The 24,576-nt window shown below is 37.9% G+C and overlaps 1 protein-coding gene across 1 annotated transcript in view; it reads right to left on the bottom strand.

Annotated features, from left to right (window-relative positions):
- Positions 1-24,576, bottom strand: part of col24a1 (collagen type XXIV alpha 1) — a 105,956-nt gene that overhangs the window by 3,975 nt on the left and 77,405 nt on the right. The window contains exons 31-55 of the mRNA XM_088313086.1: positions 22,954-22,998; positions 21,635-21,688; positions 21,017-21,070; positions 20,880-20,933; positions 20,637-20,690; positions 19,350-19,403; positions 18,884-18,991; positions 17,330-17,383; positions 17,143-17,250; positions 16,414-16,467; positions 15,684-15,737; positions 15,531-15,587; positions 13,815-13,868; positions 13,418-13,471; positions 13,110-13,163; positions 10,579-10,632; positions 8,832-8,939; positions 6,166-6,273; positions 5,946-6,053; positions 4,298-4,351; positions 4,117-4,179; positions 3,891-3,944; positions 3,710-3,745; positions 1,254-1,289; positions 494-520 (exon numbers count right to left, since the gene is read on the bottom strand). Of these exons, the coding sequence (XP_088169212.1) occupies positions 494-520; positions 1,254-1,289; positions 3,710-3,745; positions 3,891-3,944; positions 4,117-4,179; positions 4,298-4,351; positions 5,946-6,053; positions 6,166-6,273; positions 8,832-8,939; positions 10,579-10,632; positions 13,110-13,163; positions 13,418-13,471; positions 13,815-13,868; positions 15,531-15,587; positions 15,684-15,737; positions 16,414-16,467; positions 17,143-17,250; positions 17,330-17,383; positions 18,884-18,991; positions 19,350-19,403; positions 20,637-20,690; positions 20,880-20,933; positions 21,017-21,070; positions 21,635-21,688; positions 22,954-22,998 (1,560 nt within the window). The remainder of the gene's footprint in view (positions 1-493; positions 521-1,253; positions 1,290-3,709; positions 3,746-3,890; positions 3,945-4,116; positions 4,180-4,297; positions 4,352-5,945; positions 6,054-6,165; positions 6,274-8,831; positions 8,940-10,578; positions 10,633-13,109; positions 13,164-13,417; positions 13,472-13,814; positions 13,869-15,530; positions 15,588-15,683; positions 15,738-16,413; positions 16,468-17,142; positions 17,251-17,329; positions 17,384-18,883; positions 18,992-19,349; positions 19,404-20,636; positions 20,691-20,879; positions 20,934-21,016; positions 21,071-21,634; positions 21,689-22,953; positions 22,999-24,576) is intronic.

Raw genomic sequence — 24,576 nt, 5'->3', positions numbered from 1 at the left:
CTCCAAAATGGACTTGACCAGGTCAAAATGATCTATTGTTTTTTTTTCAATGATGTACCCCCTGTGAAATATTGCTTTGGCTAAAAACCCTCTAACAGCGCAAAGCATTTTTGAATGAAGAAAAAAAATGACTTATAAGAAAACATGGTGCTGTCCCTTCAGTGTCTGATAAATTAAACTTTGGAACTCTCGTTGTCGTCATATCTCTAGTACTATTCGGGAATAAAACCCAAACTTTGTGTTCCACAAAAGATGAGGTGAGTCAGTTAGGGCCACAGATGCTGTATAATTGTGATGATGAAACATAACCACACTTCCTTTTCCATGTCTTACGTTTGTATAAAGAGATCATGTAGTAAATAGATTTGATAGCCTTCTGATATTACTTTGCGGACCAGAATGTAGTTTTAATGCTATCAAGGACTAAATATAACCTATAAATGTTTTGTTTTTAGTTTCCGGTGTGTGTGGTCATGGGTATGTTCTAACTTACTGTAGGACCGGGAGCACCAGGGGGGCCCTATGGGAGAGCGAAACATGAAAAAAAATGAGCTACCAATGTGGACTGAGGCAACACAAGAACATGCAAACAAGAGGAGACTTTCGTTAGATTGGTGACCATCAATATAAATCAGTGTGATAGTATTTTAGAATGTTTCTCTCAAGCAGTACAGTTAGGTTGATATCAATTTGTTGGTGTTTGAGTACCAAACACAGTAGTAAATACGAAATATGTTGCATAAGGCAAGTTGATTGACAGTATTGTGTTATTATTTCACCAATCACTACACTGTGTGTGTGTGTGTTTATGGTTTTTTTTGGACTGTGCGTCTGGTTGTGTTGCACCACAGATAGGTAGTCATTAAAAAGTTAGTAAAAACTCATTTGAGTGTGCTCAATGTAGGTGGTTGTGTTGCTGTCAACGTAAACCACAGCTCCCTACGTTGAAGAGTTTAGATGCACACCGATGTAATTTTCGGAGTCAAAATGTATTGAGAATTAACCAAGCCCCTTGTATAATACTCCATGCGCTCTCACAAGCATACATATACGTGTATATTTTTATACATATTCATATATTTTAAAAAATAGCTGTTGTCACATTTTTGGAAACATGACTATTTTCCATACAAAAGTTTCTATTTTCCATATTTTTCCAAACCTGTAAATGTGTTAAATCAAATTCCATACGTAATAATTTCGGTCACACAAACCAACAATTGATGTTGGCATATGAAACTAAACCAACTTACTCTTGATCCTGGACTTCCACGTGGTCCTTGGGGCCCCTAAAAAAATGGCAAATGGCTGTGAAAATGTTGCCTAACTGAACAAAAGTTAAACTCCACAAGTCACTCCAGAAATCTAATACTACAAGTTAGTGTTTTACAGGAAAAAGTCAGGTGTGAGGCCAACAAGTAGCTTTAAAGTGTGTATTATGCTGTGACAAAAACTACTGTTATTTGGTTCATCAGTCATTCAGGTTGAATCGAGGCAACTTGAGTTGTTTTCTTTGTTGAAGACAAAAAGATGGACCAGACACATATCAGGAAGGCTCTTACTAAATGTGCAGAGCTAGGCAGTCAGTCCCGGGGGCGGAACAGTCAGGCCCTACGGCCCAACTGGACGGACATTTTTGGGCAGGGGGCGGTTGGTGACTAATTTTAAAAACGGGTTCAATTAACAAAGGGTAGAGGTTGATTTTAGTCCAGCCAACGAATCGGGGGCCGACAATTTTTTATGAATAAGACCGGAGGGTCGAGGTCGGAACGGGACTGAGATCGCGCCCAGAGGGTGGGGGACTGACCGGCGAAAAAGGGTCAAGTGCCCAGCTTTGTAAATGTGGGTATCCAAACTGTGCCTTTGTCAAGTCGAGCAGAAGAATGGTCACAACACTTGAGCAAAAAAACATTAACAGAAGGCCGAATGTGCCGCCCCCCATATGTGGCTGGTTTGTCAAAGAAACAAACATAACATACCGCTCTCTCAAAAAGAAAACAACCAAACTGGTGCATATCTAAACGTATAGACGGCCAAGGAGGAGGAAGTGATAAAAGTACTCATTCAGCAAATCAGCTTGCAGGATACAGTGATGTGACTTAGTGGAAGCGCCAAGTGGAACATAATATTGTTTCACATGGAGGAAATATGGCGGAGTCTCCCATAATATACGAGTGAGCAGACCTGAGTTGGCACATCCTCATTCATATGAAGCTTAGACATAACTTCAAGTAATTCATTGTTAAGGGGTTCAACTGAGAGTAAATTTTTGGCTGAAGTGTGAGGCAGCTTTACTGTTACTTATCAAATATGTTGCATATGGGAACTATTACTCCGTACTCTACCAGAAAAATACAAATAAGAATACTTGGAATTTTTTACAAGCTGTCTGCGAACATCAAACTGAGTTACTGACTCACTTTTGGGGCCGTACCCACCAGTTGAAAACCACTTCCATGGGATATGGTTATGGTATGTTTTGCAGAAAATAAGCTCTGTTGTTCAGAAATAATGTCGATACATAAAGTCATAAATTCACAAAAATATTTGGTAGGATATCGTCAAATTATCATTTGCAGATTTTTCTTACATTTTTATTCTAAATAATCGAGATGTATTTATTTTCCAATGTCACCCACTCTTAACAAGTTACTTACTAAGATAAGGAACATCTGAATAAAGTTCGCCATTAAGGAAGATGTTGGAAGCGGCTTTCATGCGCACTCGTGTGAGAACTGGGAAATCATCTCATAAAGCTTACTTATGTGTTGTTTCACACGCAAATGCAAGGACAGCGTTTTGAGGTCTACCCACTCTGGCACCCAGTTTAAAAAAAAGATGGTTTTCGAGCTCACTCAAACATCCAATGGACAAAAAAAACCTTTGCAGATACTCTGAAGCACATTTCCGTAAGAGGGAAACCAACAAATCTTACATAACTATGATCTTAAATACTTTAACTATGTCAAACTAGAAGCTGTTCTATACACATAGTCATAGGAGGTTTGAGGCATCACATATCTATGTCAATGTCATGAATGACTCCTGATGTCCCGTCCCCCTAAGGACAGTCTCATTTCACAGAAAGCGTAACCCTAATGTTTTGCCACAAGGCGAATGGACGACCGATTGCGATTGATTGATTAATAGCATGCAGCATGATTGTCAATTTATGAATTTAAATGTTTACAAGCACAATTTCAACATCAGGCTCAGAGAGATACAATGACTTCAAAGTATGGTGTTATATGACGTCCTGTTTATTCTGGCAGACCAAGACTGGGAAGCTCATCTTTTCATTATTATATTCTGGGATAAAGTGAAGTGCAGTCATGCTAACAATTTGACAAGGCATTGCAAGAGTGCTTGCACATAGTTGTCTGCAAATACAGCGAGGCTGCACAGCGAGCGCCTCTAGAAACCATCGACTTTCACTACTGTGATGGCACACGTAATTTTAAGTTTAGATCACACAGTAGTACAGACCGAAATCATGCATCATCAAACACAGACTTTGTCATCCAAAGTTCAATTTACAGCCACAAGCTGCTTTGTTGCACAATGAATGGAGTCAGGAGTGATTTTGCAATGAGAAATCAAGTCTGATGCCTCAGTAGAGTGTAATCATGATATAATCACACATGGTATCGGTTGTAATCAATCTTGTACATTTTTGACTGTTTGATTACATGTTGGAATTAGATCTTACCATTTCACCGTTGCTTCCTCTTGGACCTCGTGTCCCCTGATGAAATGGAAAATAAACACTTGAGCAAAAACAAATAATATTGCGTCTCACTCATATGCAACGTAAACATCAAATCCATCAGATAGCGAGAACATAATGAACTTATTTTATTAAATTAATAAATAAATAAATAAAAACCTACAGGTTTTCCCATCGGGCCCATCTTTCCTTCAGGCCCCACTGGTCCAGTGAATCCCTGAAACAAGTTCATGGTAAAACGTGGCTCACTTTTTAAGCAATGACAGTTACAAAAATGAGCATTCCCAATACTTCTGGTTAAATCATAAGTTCGACTCAATACAGAATCATCAGGCCTTGAATAAGGCTGAATCTCTGTGTGTATTTTATATTATTTGCACAAAACTTACCAGAGTACCCATAGGGCCCTTGGGCCCAAGGAAACCTTTCAATCCCACGTCACCATTTGGACCCTAATACAAAAATCGAAAATTTCATGTCACTATTGAGAAAATCATTTTGTAGTATGAACAAATTGATCATATTTTGTACTTTCATAATTCAACAGATTACTCTTCCTATAGCACTAACCTTTGGACCTGGAAATCCCTGCAAACCACGCATCCCTGGATGACCTGGTTCTCCCTGGCAAAATAAGAATCATAAAATCAATAATGCGGTGTTTTACACATTCAAAAAAGGAGCAGACAAAGTAGTGTCGATATGTCCTGATTTATTTATTTGTTTCTACAAGATCACCGGCAACCCAGAAAAACAGAGTATGCTGTCCTTTAAACAACCCCCTCTGCATTTCAAAATAAGTAGGACATATGCAGAATGGTTAATGTCTGGATCAACAAAAGTCCTAGCCAACATTCATATACGCATGCGACACACTCGCGCACACACACTCTTAATGGGGTTCAGTGCCTGCACCCAACTCTGTCTGAGGTCTGTCTGTCTGTCGTGCAGGGTGGCAGCCACAATGTTTATCCAGCCCGTCATCCACATCCTCGAGACAGATCCATTTTCGAGCCAACAACTTTTGCCAAGCAACCCTATTCACTAACTGGTGTAAAAGGATCTGACCCAAGGGCTGAAGTCTGCTCTCTGTTACATGAACATCAATGGAGAAAACGAGGGAAGGGAGAGGAGAGCCAACAATTGAATGTTGTTTTTCTTCAGAAGTTACATAAGAAAAGTGGAGCATCTTTTTTTCCAGGTCTCTGGAGTGTGAGGATCTTACATAACTTGGCTTTACCAAGAGAAATTCCATTTGAGGTCTTCTCAAGATAATTCTTTGACTCCATTTAGGATGGAAACATTTCAAAAGCATTATTTGCCACACTACTATTTGAGTCCCCAAAGCTATATTTAGAGAGCACTTTGACACCATGTATATCAAAGAAAAGCAATTGAAATGATAGGATTAATTTAGAATGTGCGATGGAAAACAAACACACGTGCACACAAACACACACGGATAGCGTCAACTCATTGAACAATAATAAAAGTACACATGCTAAACCTTGGTTTGTAACACCTCACAATACAATTACACTTAGCCGGAAAACAGACTTATTTTATCTGCTTGTTGCACTTAATCGGATAAATCATATAACGTTGTGATGTATATTTACGGTCCATTCATTAATTATTTATATTGACTTACAGTACTGATGCTTTAGCCATACTGTACAGAAAATCAAGGTCAGTTGTCTGTGTGTGTCCCTTGAGATGCAAAATGTTTCTGTTCAGGCGCTACGGTCATCATTACACTTTTCTGCTATGTCACTGCTACCATCATGTGGTGGCATGACAGGGCGAGAGGTGGAGTACATCCTGGACTGGCCGCCACATGTAGACAAAGAACCATTCACAGTCACATTCATAGCAGTCGGAAACAGAGTCTTTAACTGACCAAACATGCAACATTTTGGAATGTGAGAGGAAGCCAGATACAGCCGAAGAAAAATCCTTCAAGCACAGGGAGAAAATCCAAACACCACACACAAAGGTCTGAGCCAAGATTCCAATCCAAAACCTCAGATGTGGTAACCATTTATTCACCATGCTGCCATGCACTCTCATGACAGAGTATGATGCCTGAACATGTAACGTCGTTTATTAATGCAATGGTTACATTTCATTTGATTTCAACTAAGAGGCATTCAACTTTAGAGGTTCAATTTAAAGATCAATTTTGCTTTACCCTAAAATAAGTGTCAAAAGTACTCACTGGCTGCCCTTTGGGTCCTGTTTCACCCTTCATTCCCTGGTCACCTGTAGCCCCCTCCATTCCTCTGAGCCCTGACAAACCCCGATCTCCAAGCAGCCCAATCTCACCCTGTACCAACAAAAGAATTGCCAATGTCAGCAAAATGTATCACAATATTTTCTTACAACACATTTAAATAATCAAAATACAGTAGCTCGAATATATATTCTGTTATTCACACCTTCGCTCCCGGTGTTCCTTGTTCTCCTGGTGGTCCCGGGAATCCAACACTCCCCCGAGGACCTGGACGTCCAGTAGGACCAATCGGTCCCATCAAGCCTCGATGGCCCTGAAAACAGCATACATACGGTTGGTGAAATTTTCAATTAGCAGGTCCAAAATGATACGCAGACCAACCAGTTAGACAGAATGCAAGTTTTGATTTCAGGAAGGAAAAATTTAAAATGAAAAAAAAAACAACAACAAAAAAAGATATATATATATATATATATATATATATATATTTTTTTTTTTTAAGTAAATCAAACTGAGTTGCAATATTTAAATGAATTTAAAAAAATGTGATTAAGAAGCGTTAAAACTTAATCTAATTCTTTTTTTAACTCAGTTAAATATTGTAACTCAGTTTGATTTACTTAATAATTTGCATACTTTGCAAATATTGCACCATATTAGCTGTACATCTTCAGCACATCATCTCAGAACAAAACACAGTGGTTAAGTTACCACTGGGCCTTGCAAACCAACACTGCTGGAGTGTGGTGCATGTGGGCAGTTTTGAGAAATGTTGAAAAACTCCTGTAAAGATGTCTCTGTTTAGATCATATTCAAGAATCAAAGAAAGCTATTAGAACAGTCTTTGAATTAAATATACTTCATATTTGGTGATTTTGCATCAATTGTAAGATTTTATTCAAGTAAATATCTGTTACAAGCTTAACAAAAAATAGTAGTTATAAATGTGATTAATCGCAATTAATCATGGAATTTTATTGGGATTACTTTTACTTATTATTTATTGTGATACTAAAAAAAGTATGCTTAATGTTGATGAATCATGAAACATTTTTGATTACTACCGTTTAATGTAATTGTATACAGTGAAAAAAAAATCCAGTGGTTGCAGTGGATTTACTTAAACCTGACATGTACATTGGGTCCTAATGATTAAAATGTGTTCTACTGATGTCATTTTCTACCATTTTCCTCAAAAATATTCACATGATATTTGTTCGTTTAACACATTATAGTCAAGCGCAATTTATGTACATGTCAGAATGATGTAAATCCACTGGAACCAAAGGATTTTTTCCAGTGTATACAATTCCATTAAAAGGCAGCAATCAAAAATGTTATTAATTTGATTCATCAACATTAAGCATACTGCAGTAAAGGACATTTTCTTTAGACAGTATGAGCATGAGTCTCAACCACAGTGTTGAGGTCTGCTGGCCTCTCCTCATGGTCTTGACAAAGGGCTCCAAAAGTGAACTATAAAATGGACTGCCTGTCAGAGCTGCTTTCTCACGCCGCAGACCAAAGCAGTTTCCTGCTCCATCAGCAGTGTGGTGAAGCAGAATGGAGCAAGTGATATTAGAATAACAGATTGAGTGGTTCGTCGCTTCGCATATGTCTTCTCTTCCTCGATCAACGTGATGAAAGAGGATAAGCCCAAATGAACTTGCTTGGAATTTGAAAGGTGAACCCTAAAAGTGTTGGATCTGAGAAGCTTTTGCATTAAAAACAGACAGTGTCTCTCATGGTAATTAGAGAATATAATTAAATTAAAACTTGACCAAGGTCCACACAGGAATGCACGGTTAGGTAACAGACAACTTCAAGCAGGAGTACTAATAAAGCCACTGTGAAACAGTAAAACCTGAGAAATACATGTATTTTAGTTATATTTCCCAGCAATGCATTCGGAAAATGATTGACCTTTTCCAAATAAAACCTAAACTGTAAGGTCGTAAATTTCCATACTCGTGGTTTTGAATTTTTATTTATGTTTCAGATACCCAAAAATATTATTTAAAACCATTTATTTTGTCAAACGCTTTCCAGCTGGCTCTTTTTATTGAGTCTGAAATCCAATTGGTTCAGATTTAGATACAAGAGAAGCATAACCAGATTTCAATTGTGTTTATTTCACATTGGCCAGCAATCCTGAGTCTTACGGTCCACGGGAAGTTGTATGTTTGTAAACTGTAGATATATTTACAGAAGTAGGCATTGTCAGTCCGTCAGAGAGCTTCCATCAGTATTTCATGTTGGCCCACGTGGGCCTAGTTTGTCCCAGTCAGCGAAGCCAACATAATTTGCACGTCACACACAGATGCCGCACAAGCAGACACACAGCCTGCAGGTGACGTCGTACTGGTAAGTCCATTCGCCATTCGGCAATAACTCGGATAGGTTGGGTCATATATATATATATATATATATATATATATATATATATATATATATATATATATATATATATATATATATATAACTTATATAAATCCAACAACAAAGTTAATTATTCTTTAAGAGACGGAAGGGTAAACACAAATAAATAAGGATTACAAGGAGAGGTCCAGGAAAATCAAAGCTCAGTTTTTTTTTCTTGACCTTTAAAGTAATCAGTAAACTAAACTCTAAACTGTCAAATGGTGACTGCTTCTGCATTCTAGATCAAGCTGTACTAAAACAGTCCCCGAGCAGATCCATTGTGATATTATATAATGGAGAGAAGGAATGTTCTAAACTATGAATGAATTGTAGCTGTCATTGACTGTAGTGTTACAATAATAAACATTAATATCGACATATAATATAATATATAATATCAAAAAAGGTGATCCCCATTAATACTGTATGATTACGGATGTCAACAAGTACCTGTCTTCCTTGTTTTCCAGGTAGTCCTGGTAATCCAATGAGTCCTGAGGGACCTTCAGGTCCGGGGTAACCCTTCATCCCTTTGGGTCCAGGTAAACCAAACGGCCCCTGCAAAAAATATCGATATCAATGTAGCAAAATTGTCCCACTCACAGCTCGAAAAGTTCCCATTTTCTGTAATTTAAGTTTATAGCTGATTTCAACTGGCATAATTAATTGACAGACAATTGAGTGCATGTGAAGATAAGCTAAGATAAGGACCCCAAAATCTACCTATCGAAAGCATTTTTTTCTCACTACTCATGTCTTATTTTGTCTCCGATTTGTTGATACCCGGTCATGTAAAGAGTGAAGTATTATCCATTTACTAATTTGGTCGGGATTTCTTGAGTTCTGACATTTATTTTTCTTATAAAGAGAAGTTCTCTTTGCTTGCTAGCAGTTTCACGCTGCCATAATTTTTGCTACTCACCAAATATCAGAGCGACTCGCAAGTGGCGAGCAAAAAGGAAACGGCCGCCTATAAAAACAAACGTCTTCCCTTATGTTGTGTTTTGTTTCAAAGTTTAAGGTTTCGAGGCGTGTGAAAAAGTACAGGCAAATAGTCTGGAAATGAAGGTATTTTTATGTACTTCTTTGCTTGTACCAGCAAAAATTTTGAGCTTAATTTTAAATAAATTGAAACTTGAAAATTATAGCAGCTGACAGCCACAGTCTACTACAACTTCATATGTGACAGCAGATTCATAAATGACAGCTTCTTTATTTTCCTTGAGCTGTTTGTCAGTAAATCCCACTTCAAAGTGCGACTGCCACTTAATAATTAACAACAAATTTATAACAAATTAGGACTAACCTAAATTGAATGGTTTGATTCATTGTTTTAAGTGCACAACTGTTTGTCATTAGTCAAAAGGAATACATGGATTTACAGTTCTGTCTCCTACTATCGATAAATCAATCCATCAATGTTCACACACTTATCCAGTATGTGTGACATTTAGTCAGGAAGGACTAAATTCCTACATAATTTGTAACTTTCCTTAGGCTACCATTGCATTCATTTTCAGTACACTTATTCTATTCATGGTCACAGCGGAATGACAGAATTTGTGAAAACCTTCTTTTATTAAGGGATAGTGGTCAGGTGAAACACTTTTTTTAAAATTCTATAAGTGTTTGTACTTTCTTTTTAAATGATAATGGCAGCTGAAATCAGCAAAATGGCCAATGGGCCTGATATACAAACATGTTGACACGCACAGGTAATAGATAAGAAAGATAAGTTTCCGCACCCGTAAATTGTTTGGTTGCAATTAGTGACTGTGTATACACGCTATAATCATTGAGTTCCTCCGCTCTTGAGAGATTCCTATGCATTTCATTTAGGACTGCACTGACAGCTGGCTACTGAGCTATGGGGAATGAAAATGAACTGTCAAAGTATCTCTGAAAAAAGTTAGTTGAACTTTTGAACTCGAGCCAATCCCAGCTATCTTTGGGCGGTAGGCGGGGTACACACTGAACTGGTTGCCAGCCAATCGCAGCTCATGACAATAGATGCAGTGATATTACACGCAACATGATTAGAGTTGTCACTTTATGTCCAACGATTATTGTTGCCAATTTTTTGTAAGCATATGTAGGGGTAGCCAATAATCTAAAAATCTCTTATTTGGTCAATCAAAGCTAAAGTGGCTTTCAGTCTTCTCTTTATGTGCTTTGTTTGGGTTTAAGAGATACTCACTTCAACTCCAGGAGCTCCATTCAAGCCTATTGCTCCTTTCTTCCCCGCTGAGCCCTGGACACACACACACACACACACACACACACACACACACACGCCCCCACCCCCACAGTCAAGACACACAGCAAATAAAACATACAGTCACAAAGAAAAACATGTTATGTATCTAACTAAGTAAATGAAACTTTTCAAGATAAAAAACGCTGTCCTGTTTTCTCTAGGTACAAAATTAATGCTTACTTTTGCACATCAAAAACAAACAAAAAAAGTAGCACTTCTAAAACTATAAAACACAATTTGTATCTGACAAATCTTAATATTTTTATATATTTAGGAATAAATCATGTACAGCCATACAGAAAACATATTTATGTAAAACAGGCACAGAAAGACATTAACGTAACTGTTTTCTGGCAAACTAAACGCAACTCTTCATTTATTTCTCTTTGACAGAGCTCAAACTCAACTGACGCTGAAGGCAAGTGCTCCCAAAGCATTTGAACTGATTATATAATTGAGACGAAAATTAATTTAGTTTTTTTTTTTTACTTGCATTTAACATGAACAATATGCTATGGAACTACTTGAAGGATATTCATTCATTTCATGGAGGAAATTATATCATCAGACGTTTTAGGGCCCAAATAAGTTCATAAAACAGATCAAGAAAGAAGAAAAAAAAGCGACAGTTCCCAGATACAGTACACATCACTGCAAAAAGGAGCGGAGCCTTGAGTTCAGGATGTCCATGGATTTTGTCAGTACTTTTCTAATTTGTCTCATCTTTTTACTTTATATTCTGCAGCTAAACCTATTTCCATCAGGTGTCTCATATTAAGAGGGTAGACTGTCCCTTTCCCTTTTAATAAAACCCTACCAAACTGATTTAAACCATAAAGCACAAAAAATGAGCATGAAAGAAAAGAAATGGACATGGACTAGTGTCTGATGACATGAGAAAAATACATTTGGGAATTTACAGCACACAAGTAGTGTGTTCTGTCCAATTTGTTAAATGATCTCCTTAATCCACAGCATCAAGTTTGAACTCATCCGAACATCCAGCGACTTCCAAAAGTACTGGACCGGTGAGGCCAATTTAAAACAATTGGGTTTGACATCACAAGGTGAATACGAGACCAACGATTACCAGGTGCTTACGTTTAGATTTAATGCACAACTTAAAAGATATTGCAGAAACCTTTGTAGATTATTGAAACGTTAAGTCAAACAGAATGTTTACATAAATTACTGATTTGGATTTTGCTTGTGAAGACTGCCGCCGTACGGTCTGTTGAACCAAAGTTTAGAGAAAAATTTTATATGATTAAGATCCCAAACACAAAAGTTAATTTGTCCAACTGTGTACAAAATGTAGCCTTTTCCATGATGATAAAATGAAAATGAACTAGGGCTGCACGATAAATCGAAATCTAATCGACATCGAGGTTTGACGTAGTGCAATTATCTAATCGCAAGACAGTGCGGTTTTGTTTTGTTTTTCCTCTCTCCCCAACCTTTGGCGTTTGATTGACAGACGAAATAGCCAACCAGAATTGGCGATGCTCCGGTCTTAATGGCGCTGGCCAATCAGTGTTGTTGGCTAACACACGTTAGTCTGCGCTCCGGTGCTTACAGTTGGCACAGCCTGACAATAACACACTACACGTGCACCTCTGGTTTTTATAATAATAATATTCCCTTTTTTAGTCCCACAATGGGGAAATTCGAGATTCGAACCCAGGCCTCCTGGGGAGACTGGGTCCTGAACGCGGCGCCTTAGACCACTCGGCCATCCTGGCAGCCTGGTATTGCCTGTTTGATTTTGGTTATTTGAAGGAAAATTAGGCTCAACCGGTTGTTAATTTGCTCTAGGTAATGACACAATACATTGATAAATCTAGCTGTATGTCATCTGCATAACCATCATAGCCAATATTTGACGCAAAGGTAACATATGTAGACTTAACAAAAGAAGTCAGCGGACTGACCCTTGAGGGACCCCACATGTCATGACCATTCCATCAGATTCAAAACACCCTCTCTGCATCATGGTTCATCCATCCATCTTCTGTACCGCTTCTCCTCACTCGGGTCACGGGGGTGCTGGAGCCTATCCCAGCTATCTTCGGGCAGTAGGCGGGGGACACCCTGAACTGGTTGCCAGCCAATTGCAGGGCACACAGAGACGAACAACCATCCGCACTCACACTCATACCTAGGGGCAATTTAGATTGTTCAATCGGCCTGCCATGCATGTTTTTGGAATGTGGGAGGAAACCGGAGTACCCGGAGAAAACCCACGCAAGCACGGGAAGAACATGCAAACTCCACACAGGATGGCCGAAGCCGGGATCGAACCCACGCCCGATGCTGTCTGATGAGGCCATCGTGCTAACCAGTCGGCCACCGTGCCGCGCGTCATGGTTCAATCTTATGTCATTTAGTATATGATAAAAGTGTTTGTTTGATTTATTTATTTATTTTGCAAACTCCCCCTTTCCAGATCGAAGGGATCTCAACAAACTCACCGGAGCGCCCATCTCTCCTTTCCGACCTGGCTTCCCTGGTATACCTAGTGATCCCTGAACCGGGGGATACAAATAATCGGGTGCTTTATATTCATACAGAACACAATATCATTCGTATCAAGTCAATAGTGATACATATACACAGTATACTTGAGTCTATAATAGTAAACAACAAACGTTACAGGCAATGCATAATATGATAACTTGTGAAGAAACAATGTTAATGTAGAGTAAAATATACTTAATATATATGTAATATATGTAACAAAATGAACTATTTTGTACTTTGCAGTGGTTTACTGACTTACGGGCAGGCCGGGTGGTCCGACAGCCCCACGAAGTCCAGCGGCACCAATGTGCCCCTGAAACATAATAGAATTATTGTTCTTTGATTAATTCCAACACTTATCTAGAGTTAACAAGTAGCAATGACAACTGGACTGTGTTGTGTTACTTTGTGCCAGGGATAAAAAAAAAAACAACAAAAAAAACATGTCTTATAATTTATGGCTGTGGCTGCACCACTGTCATCTATTGATATACAGAACACGTACTTGTAAATTCTAATCTAAATGTTAACCTTAATATTTTCAAAATGTCATTAATCATTCTCATGATATTTTTTTTAATAAAATTCAATGTGATGTGTCATTATCATGTTTTCAAATTTTGCCAAACATTTATACCAATGTTTTCTTTTTCTACCTGATATCCTTCATCTCCTGGTTCTCCACGATCTCCCCTCTCTCCTGGTGTCCCCTGTTTAAAAACAAATAGTTTAAAAATGTTAAATGAACTAATAATGCAGACAGATAATGTTAGGACCATATTAACACTTAGACAATTAAGTGATCTATGACGTAATGCCCAATTCAATGTGTCCAAATGAAAACCCAAGGGCCATTTGCAACCCACTGCCCGTTTTTAGTGGTCGTTGGCGTGCACTCGAAATAACAGTTGACACAGCTTGTGTTATAAGACTGCATTGTACTTCTTACAGGGGATTTCCCATCAAAACTTCTCCAACTTCTACTAATAATTCTAATCAGTTTGTTGTGTATGCAGTAAAGTTTTTGTAGATATGCAAAAGATGCAAAGAAACTATATCATTCACAAAAATAACATTTAATTTCCCAATGCTTTCGTGGAACTAAAGATAATTTAGTTTCAGTGGGAATCGCAGTAGTTTGCAACACCTTCCGCTGTCTAATTTGTAAAACATCTCACTAATGATCGTGTTGAAGTCAAGAGATTGTCAGTGTAAAATCTAGATTATTCTTTTTTTGTTGTTGACTGTGGAAATGTGAAAACTGTGTGTCTCATCAAATTTAATACAAAGCTGTGATGAAGCAGTTTCTAAATGTCCCATGCCAAACTTTTTTTTAAATACTCCGTAATTTCTATTTATTGGGTTTGACCACTTGGATTGGAAATGCGTAGGATGCCCTTTTTCAACATTCAATTGGGTCTTAAACGTCTAGCATCTGGATTCCTAATTAATATTTGATAATACATAAGATGTGCTCTGATTGGATTACAGTTCTCCTAAATTCGAATGTGCCGATATCTTGGCATCATGTGTTAGTTCTTACTATCATTGTGCAGCAGAATTCATCAAGCACTGGCAACTCACACCTGCAACATTGAGCAATTTGATATGATGATGTACAGCAAGCCTGTATAGGCTTTTGAGGCTGCATATCAACTATACTCTTCTTTATCCCAATTAATAAGCAATAACCAGAGTAACAATCAAGGAAGAAGCAGGTCACTACAGAAAGATGACGTGGGTGATGGGCAACTATCTGAGTCACTTGAAACTTGGAAATTTTTTAGTGTATATGGACGCAAGCATTTCACTTTTACTAGCTATTGCACACAATTGAAAATCCACATCAACTAAACCATGTCACCGACTTATTTTGACCTATCACATGCATAAAAATGAGATATTTATGAATAATTCTGCTATGGCATGGGACTTTTAAAGAATATATACTGCATATACATGCATAATATAAAGTACAAAGGATAGCTTTACCCACACTGAATGGTTTTAACATGTTTAATAAATTAAAGGTGAAGAAGTCAAAGTGGCCATTGCATCAATGGATTTTTTTCTAAATATGGTCTTTGGAAGATAAAGTTTGGACACACCTGGTCTAATTGGATTGGTGTAATTGCAAAAGCCCTTGTAAAAGGCAATGGTGTCTTGGTAGAATTAAAGCTGTCCTGTCTTACCCCTAATTGATAAATCAACCACCGTGTTTCCGATAACTATTGTCCATGTCACATAAGAATGTGTTTACTTCATGGCAAAACACCTCACTTTGATGACCATAGCATTGTTTTTTTACGCTACATGTTTAAATGGAATGTGGGGGAGATCAGAAATTATTTTGAAAGCAAAGCAAGACCTACTGGTTCACCTAAGGGCCCTGATGGTCCTGGGGTCTTATTGTCTTCGCCTGGATAACCCTGAAATAGAACACAAACGTTAACTTTTACCTCCCACCTCATAAGCCTGATTGATGCTAAAAATGTTAAAAATGAAAGGTGTTCAATACATGTTACCTTTTCACCTTTTGGCCCTGGTGGTCCAATGGGCCCCTGTTTACCAGGATGACCCTAAATAGACAACAAATTAATCAGAACATGAAACAGAATATTTTCATAAATAAAGTATGCTTCCCAACTTTCAATGATGGAATTTAGTACTGTACAAAGTAAAAATCAAAATGCTATACATGACACGCTTCACTTTTTTTGAATATTTGGAGTTTGATTCCTCAGCAGTTTGGGGTTAAATAAAAAAAGGAGTGCAATAAACTCACGCACGAACACGTACACACACACACACATGCACACGCACACGCACGTTGAAGATTATTAAAAATATGTTGGTAGTGAAAAATCAACATGTAGACCTAACTCTTTCGGATTTGTCATCGAATTACGTACGAATTATCAGATTAATCAGATACAAAAACTGTGAGGAAGCCACCAGACTTCGAAATCCAGTGTCTGCATTTCTGGAGACAAGCTAGGACAACCCACACCATACTGGATGGAATCCAGGGTCAATCGGGTTATTTGGAAAATAAATTCTGCTTATAACACAAGGAGGGATGTACAGTAGTAAGTCGTAGCCACAATCCAGTCTATAATTTCACTGAGTTTAACACATTTTTAAATCATTAGTATCCATATTCCTTGGAAATCTGAGAAATTATGTAAGGCGACGTGTGTTATTTCGCACACTGTGCAAACATGTTCTTATAAAACCACAAGGAGAGCAACTCACCGTGTATCCTGCCAATCCCGGTTGCCCTTCCATACCCATGATGCCAGGCTGACCCTTTTTTTTAAATGCACAAAAAAAAACAGAAATAAATTGTGGCTCAAAGCTAGTGGTCTTTTTATACTGCGGTTTAGCTAAATATAACCTTGGCCTCAACCACACGCACATGCTGGGGTTTTACGATAAGCAGATAAATCTTTTCTCTGCACCTATCACAACATGTTTAAAATGGGTTTGGACAAAAAAATTGTTTTCGTCAAGAAATGGATTCCCAAGAATGGATTCCTTCCACCTGGAATTTGCTTTTATTTTCTTCCTCTCTCAAGCCTTAAACAAATGTTGAGGAATGTTTACAGCGCTCAAGACTTGCAATCGGGAGACAGTTTAGTGAAAATGATTGAGTTCATTGTTTAAATGAGATAAATTAGGGCTATATTGGTAAATTTGCATAACTAAATCCTCACAAGCATTTTTGTTGTTCAATGTCGAATGAAATTATGTATTTTAGCAATTTAAGTACAGTTCATTATAGCCCGGACTACTTGCCAAGAATGTAATAGTCTAATGTTCCTCGATGCTAATATATTAGGATGGTAAACAAACTTGCACAGTTTCAATAATTAGGGGACATGGTGAAAAATGTACACCAAGTCCAGTTTATGCCATTCACTGTTCTGAAGAGGATGTCAACACTTTATCTAATACTGAAAATAAAAAGAAGTGGGAACTAACAGGAGGCCCTCGAGTTCCTCTGGCACCTTTTGGTGCCGTCTCGCCTGGTAGGCCAATGTCTCCACGATCTCCCGGTTCACCAACAAGACCAGAGGAACCTCTCTCACCCTAGGGAAAGGCATGGTCTTGTTAGTATCTGACCCAAAAAGAAGTTGCTTGTTAGTCATTGATTTAAAATTATTTTTACCTTCTTTCCACTGCGTCCCCTGTTTCCTGGGGACCCTGGTTTTCCTTCTGGCCCCTGTAAAAAACATAAACACCAGAAACAAAATTGAGATTATTGATAAAACTAATGAGCACAGCGAACCCCAACATATCCGCAGTTCGGTATTTATCTATTAGCAGATATTTTGGGTGGGAACCTGTCCTCTGGTATTAGCTATAAAGTTAAGTTAAATTTTTTGTGCTCAGGCCAAAGCATTACAAACACTACTTTGTCTCTATCATGTGGTGTCTTGGTGCAGAGAATCTACGTTGACCTGAATTGAAAAGCTTCATTTAGACAAGTGTGCTTTGCTGCCACCTTGTAACATCATTGGGCAATTACAAATATTTCTAGAGTTTCTATATTTTACGGCAGGGCTCTGTCCTTATCCCCCCATATGCTTACATCAGCTCTGAGACCAAATGTCATATCACCAGGATGAATGATTTAGTGTGACTGTGCGTTACTTTGTATTTTCTTTGTTGGGCATTTTCTGATAAACAAAGACTTTTTTGTCCCGATAAAGCACATTAAACACCATTGTGAGTCAGTCATTCAATTCTAAATTGTATCACTTTTGTCAATCTACCCGTTGTCTAAGTGTGAGAGTTTAGGTATCCCACTTATTGAAGTACAGGACTGGTCGAAAGCAAATCGCTGGGCACATATAAGGTAGACAAACAGCCATTCACGCCTAGGGACAATTTAGAGTCTTCAATGAATTGAACATACATGATTTTGGAATGAAGCAGGAAGCCAAATTACCTGGTGAAAACACATGCAAACACGGGGAGAACATGTAAATTCTCTCAATTGTGAGGCCGACATGCTAACCACCACACTGCCCACTACATTTTGTAACTTGGGCAATTCCGTTAGAACAATATATTGAGAGATGCTCCTAATATGTTTTACTCTAACCAATTGAAAAAATCCAAATATTAGACAGCTCTCATTATGATGCAGTGGATCGCAACACTACTGCAAACTACAGCTGAAAAAATGAAAATATTTGAAAACTAATACCTCTTTGTTAGTGTCAATCAAAACTACCATAAGTATTATTACCTTTATAAAAACACATTTTTAGGTATAGTTCCTGTAACAGATAATAATTGTGTGAATGGACGTCAAATTAAGGCTGGTCGGAGCATAAGACCTGATGCTACAATCCTTACTGACCCCAGTGACCTTCCCTGATAAGACCCTTAACTCAAAAAGACCTTTGGTACGTATGCAACATGTGATACCTTAGAAGGCATCTTTCAGAAGCGCTTCATTTTCTTGCCCATTCGTACAAGTGTAAACGTAGTGAAGGGTGACCTCTGCTGGTGAACAGTGGCATTATTGGGCTTGGCCCAACTAACGTTCAATTCTTACCAATAATACAAGGCTATTATGGCTCAATGAATACAAAAACTGCACACGCTAATTCAATAAATATGCAATATTGAATTTACATTAGTATTTAATTCCTTCAGTGTGCAGTTTTTGCTGTATTTACAAAGAATGGTGAAAAATGTTAACTCTACGTACACGGAAGCCCTGTTTCCCCGGTTGTCCAGGTGGCCCTGCAGGTCCGGGGACTCCTTCGATCCCTTTGTCCCCTGGCTCTCCTCCTGGTCCACACTCACCAGGCTCACCCTGAAATGTAGCCCAGACCAAAGTCAAATGAGTTTAAGACAATGTAACTATGTTTGAAATTGAGAATAAAAAACATGCTGGCTATATTTTGTAAATGTGTCTAGTTTGAGGGGCTTCTTTTCTCATTCAAAGACAGGTTCTGACATTAAGTGGACAATTCATTAATTTCACTTTGGTAATAGTAAGTATATTAGTGGTATGAACATTGAAATGTCTTTTATGATAAAAAAAAGACAGTAATGTACCTCATAAAAAAATCCTGTAATATATAATATAGTCTAGAATGATTGTGCATAAAACTTGACATTGTTTTTTATTTTACTTTACTTCATTTTTATTCAACTATTAACTATCTTACCTTGGGTCCATCATTGCCTTGAGGACCATCTTCACCAGGCTGACCAGGGGGGCCCTACAAAGACATATTTGTAAAATAATTTTACCTGTTATAGAAGTGAGATACAGTTATATAAACCTGAAAATTACAACTCAAACTTGAAATACATAATTGTAAAACAACCACAACTCTCCCACCAAACGTTCACCATTTTTAAACACTAAATTAGCTACATATGGCAGACAAATTAGTGGTAATAAAATAATTAATTTGTTATTTTCACTTTCAGTGCTTCATGTGTTTTAATAACCTTTTTTAATGACATACTGTAAAAATGCAGACTGAAAGTGAGAGAAAGAACAAAGGACAAGTCGGTAGGTTTGAAGCGGAGAAAGGAAACAAGTAAGAAACTAGAAGGGGAAAGAAGAAATGGTCAAAATATTGCCTTTATAATAACATTGGTCAAAAGCAAATTTTAACCAAAGATGCTGATTTAAAACATTTCTTGACGTTTTTTTCTACAACATCTGGTTTTGGAGATATTTTCATTTGTTGTTTTTAAATTTGACTCCTAAAAACTGACAACGGAAAAGCACAATAAGGATTTTAAAATGTTATTTATAGCAATGACGTTTCAGAAAAAAAGAATCATACATTTGCTGCTGAACGATTCAACCATAAAAAATAAATTTATTATATATTATAATTGATATATTGCAGTCAGCATTCAGGAATTAGCAGAAATAGAAGGACTGATCTATCACTGCTGATGGCAGCTCTGGGTGTCAAACATTGCTGGGGGAGTTTAACGTTACACAAGCCGCAACAGGTGGCTAAAAGTTACTGTGGAAAAATAATCATATGCCAGACCCGGCAGGCTATCACCATTTTTGTGGCAGGTGCCAACAAGTTTGTGATGTGCATTGCCCCCACCTACTGTTTGACGTCATAAATCAAGACGTAGGGCGGAAACCTCCTATCTCCAAATTTGGTGAACGTCTATTTTTCCCCCACAAATCAGTACAATTGGTCTGTCTCCACATGAAGCGGATATATTTACAAATGAATGACTAATATAAAATGCTGAAAATTGATTTTTTTTGTTTTTGTTTTCCTGAAACATGATAGTTTTGGAGTTTGGACATGCGATACCAGTGATATGCGTCTGGATATTCAAAGGCCCTCATGCAATCTATGACAAAAAATGTCAGTACTTTGTAAAATGGGAAAAAAAGGGGAATGCTATTTATATTCCATGGTGCAATATTTTATTATTATTATTATTATCAATCGTCAAAAGTTACTCACTCTAATTCCCTCTTGTCCCGGCTCTCCATCGGCTCCTGGAGGTCCAACATCACCCTATGGAGGCACAACACATACTTATCAGTGTGTTTGACTCAATAAAGCTCCAACTAAATGACTATGGGTAAAAAGTTCAAGAGCAGGTTCAAGGGGTTTCCCCATTGCTGGAGGGTGCAACAAAATGAATATCCAAATATTTCTTAGGCTGCAGAGGTGCCTGCAATAACATTGCGGGGTTATACAGACCTTTAACCCTGGCTCTCCTACAGCACCTGGTTCCCCCTCTACACCAGGCCCACCCTGAGTGAACCGAAAAGCGTAGGCGTTAAAAATGTATGTCAACAAATAATGACTCAATTGAAGAATATTCCAAGAAAACTAACATCAGGCCCTTGCTCTCCATCAGGTCCTGCCTCTCCAGGAGGTCCTCTGGCTCCCTACAAGAGAATAAACATTGTTAAATACCTTGAATTGAGTAGCGTTGTTGCTTGACTTCTTACGTAAACCTGGGATACATCAGCGGAACAGACATAATACACAAGTCTAACAGGCAACGGCCAAACAAACATAAACAGTCACGATCACATCTGTGCAAAAGAGGAACCTGATAACATCGACAGAAGCAAGATGAGACCCATAACTAATACCTCCTCCTGTGCTATGGAAACCTCACACCCTAACAAATATTTGATTGTTTGACATTCTTGATTTCCCCAAGGGCTCGGCTGACTTCCAGGAATATATAAAAAAAAAAAATTGAGCACAGCTCTGAGAGGGGAGGCCTAAGGTATGAAGTCTGGATGTGTGAGAAATGCAGAGTAGAAACCGAAGACACATCTGAAACAATGCCTTTTGTTTTCCACTGAAAACGTTTCAACGCTGCCACATGAAACAACATACACAAGCAATGACTATTTGGTGCACATCAAAACAAAACAAAGTCTTATAGTTTCCAGATGGCTTTCACCATTTGGTGGAATTGGGAAAGAAGGCATACTTACAGCCTCACCGTGGGGTCCCCTCTCCCCTGTACTGCCTGGAATACCAGCCTTACCCTGGAGACACAGCATCAATAATAAATGTTGCAATTTTCTCCACATGACCATCATTATTGAGGAGAAAAATCCAAACACGATGAGTGTGTCTGATATTTCAGTTCTGTCTGATGCTCACACATGGGATGGTCACGCCACATGGGCTTTGTTGCAATGTTAGAGGCTCTTTGTTGAAGTCTAGACATTGTGTTGGCAAGCTGAGACTGGGCACTAATTTGAAACAGCATTCAGTCTAATATTGACAGACTAGGCTCATAAACTCTCTGCATTAGTCATCGAAATATCAATTGAAAAACACTAGTTTCCATTCATTAAGTTGAGTGAGAGGATAACTACGCTGTGGTTAGTTGGCTTGAATAAATGGTGATAATAGAAGATACTTTTTCAATAAGTGAGGTAGCGAAACCACAACATTCATCATTGCGTCAATGTAAAACCACTTTCAACCCAGGGTTACGTAGGTGCAAGATGATATTAATGCAAAAATAAACAGAATAAGGAAAATGTCAGGCATCCAGAAAATGGGATGTTTTTTTCCAATCACTAGATGGCGCTATCTAACAGGAGACAACGAAACTGTTGCTTCATTAACAGTACTCTATTTACAACACTAAGTGTTGGTTTTCTATTGGCAGGTAAGATGATTTATGTTGTCATAAAAAAAGCTTTATAAGTCTTCTTTCTCTTTTAAATGTTCAAATCATAAACAAGATCAACAGTTTTTATATGCTGCAGGGACTCAGTCGTTACAATATTAGTTAAACCGGAACAAAACAAAATATCAAATTCTTGCATTCACATTGATAATATTTACTGTTAAATGACATCATTTCAGAAATAATTTCTGAGCTTATTTTAGTTTGTCATGGAACTAGTTGCAAGTGATTGGGCTCTGCGTCAGTAGTAAACAAATTTTTAAACACCTCCACAAGGCCATTGTGCAACCATGCAAAGTACTGCTACATAATCTAAGTTCGTTTAAATTCACTGAAGATTAATATATTTTAATGGTAGATTTATTTATAATATCTGAATACATACACACAGTTAAGATTCCAGGGAAATAATCTATCCCACATTCATCCAGTTGATGACATAAAAAAATAAAAATAGTTAAATAGTTGATATGCATTGTTCTCCGAATGCCTTTGAATCAAGATTTATATGAATACAAAGAGAATCGACTGAATGAATGAGAATCGACACACACACACACACACCCTCACACAAACACATTAATAGTGAATAAAGTAAACGTTTCTTACAGGCTTCCCAGGAAGGCCTCTCTCTCCAGGAACACCAACTTTGCCCTACAAGAAAGAAAGTAGAGGCGATATTTGAAATCCATCCATCCAAGTTGTACTAATACACGCAACTGACTAGACTATTATATATATATATATATATATATATCAGAATCAGAAATCCCTTTATTGTCATTGTATTCAAGTGTGCAACGAGATTAGAGAGCTCCCCTCTCCAGTGCAATACAACAATAATTCAGATAAATATATAAATTAGATACATTAGAGAATAGTTAGTGCAATGGAAAATAATACTGAATAGGATATATAAAAACACATCACGTTGCTGTTCTGCAAGGTAAGGGTGGTCTTGTGTGTGTGTGAGAGTTTAGAATGGAGATGGCTCTTGGAAAGAAACTGTTCTCAGTCTATTGGTCCTTGATTTGATGCACCTGTAGCGCCTGCCAGAGGGCATCAGGTCGAACAGGCGTGAGTTTGTGAGGTGAGGTGTGAGTATATATATATATTAATATATATATATATATATAATTTTTTTCCTAACTGCATTCCAGACACTCATAAAAGTGTCTCTGCTGTTGATACTAAACACCCTTTGGGCGACTAAAGGCTGTTATCAGTAGTTGTAGTTCTGCGCTGCATTTGGGTATACAGTATCCTGTTGTAAATAACAGAGTTCAACTAAGAGAGGTAGAAACATACGCGATTGAATTCTCTCTTGGCTTTTACAGTGGCCTATACTACTAAAACATGTGGAATAATATAATAACATTTCCCAGATGCTGTAGGATGATGCCTTTTTCATGACAATCATTATTATTGGCTTTAGATCACAGGTGTCAAACTAAAAGCCGGCAGGACAATTCCAGATCTCCACATCATTTTATGTGAGCTGTAAAATTTTCCACAATGTTTTCTTGACTTCTGTTCAAAAGTAGCCCCATCATTGAAATGATCATAAGAAAATATAGGTCAATCATATTACATACAGTACGTATGGGACAAGAAGTGTACTGTAACTGCCTCACACTAGCCATATAGCTAGTCTGTAAAAGAAAGGGGGAAAAAAACAAAACACAATGCTGCACAGCTTCTGGCTGAAAACCATTATGACTAATTAAAGAAAAAGGAAAAACCACTGAGGGCCCTATTTTGGCGCCTGTGCACTCGATGTCATATCGGGCGTAACTTAATTTTTGTGCCGGGCCAATACCATAAAATACAATTTTATTTTTATAGTCACGTTCAACGTGTTTGTGAATTTGTAGTATATGTGGTAAGTATTCGGAATGTGGCTGCTGTGCTCTTGCAATTTGGACAACAATTAGACCACCTAAAACCAGGTCTAAATGTTTAACACAAACACAAACGCCACCTGATGCTCAACTCCACCTGTGTACAATCTAGGAAAGTAGCAAAAAAGAGAAAACTCCATCCATGCGCACAGTTAGGCTGCGCTTTCTATTAGACTTGTGCTGTGCATGAAAATAGGATGCTAAGGAGGGGAAAAAGGAGGACTACAGCTCCTTCATTGAAAAAGAGTCTTATTCAATAAAAGCATGCGGGGGATGTGTGTTTCTTTTCTAATTCATTGGTTGAGTTTGACATTCCAACACAAGGAAACCA

Source organism: Idiotropiscis lumnitzeri, chromosome 13, assembly GCF_059441095.1.
Source record: "Idiotropiscis lumnitzeri isolate Australia: NSW breed Sydney's pygmy pipehorse chromosome 13, RoL_Ilum_1.0, whole genome shotgun sequence".
Lineage (NCBI taxonomy): Eukaryota > Metazoa > Chordata > Actinopteri > Syngnathiformes > Syngnathidae > Idiotropiscis > Idiotropiscis lumnitzeri.
This window is presented reverse-complemented; position numbering and strand designations above follow the sequence as displayed.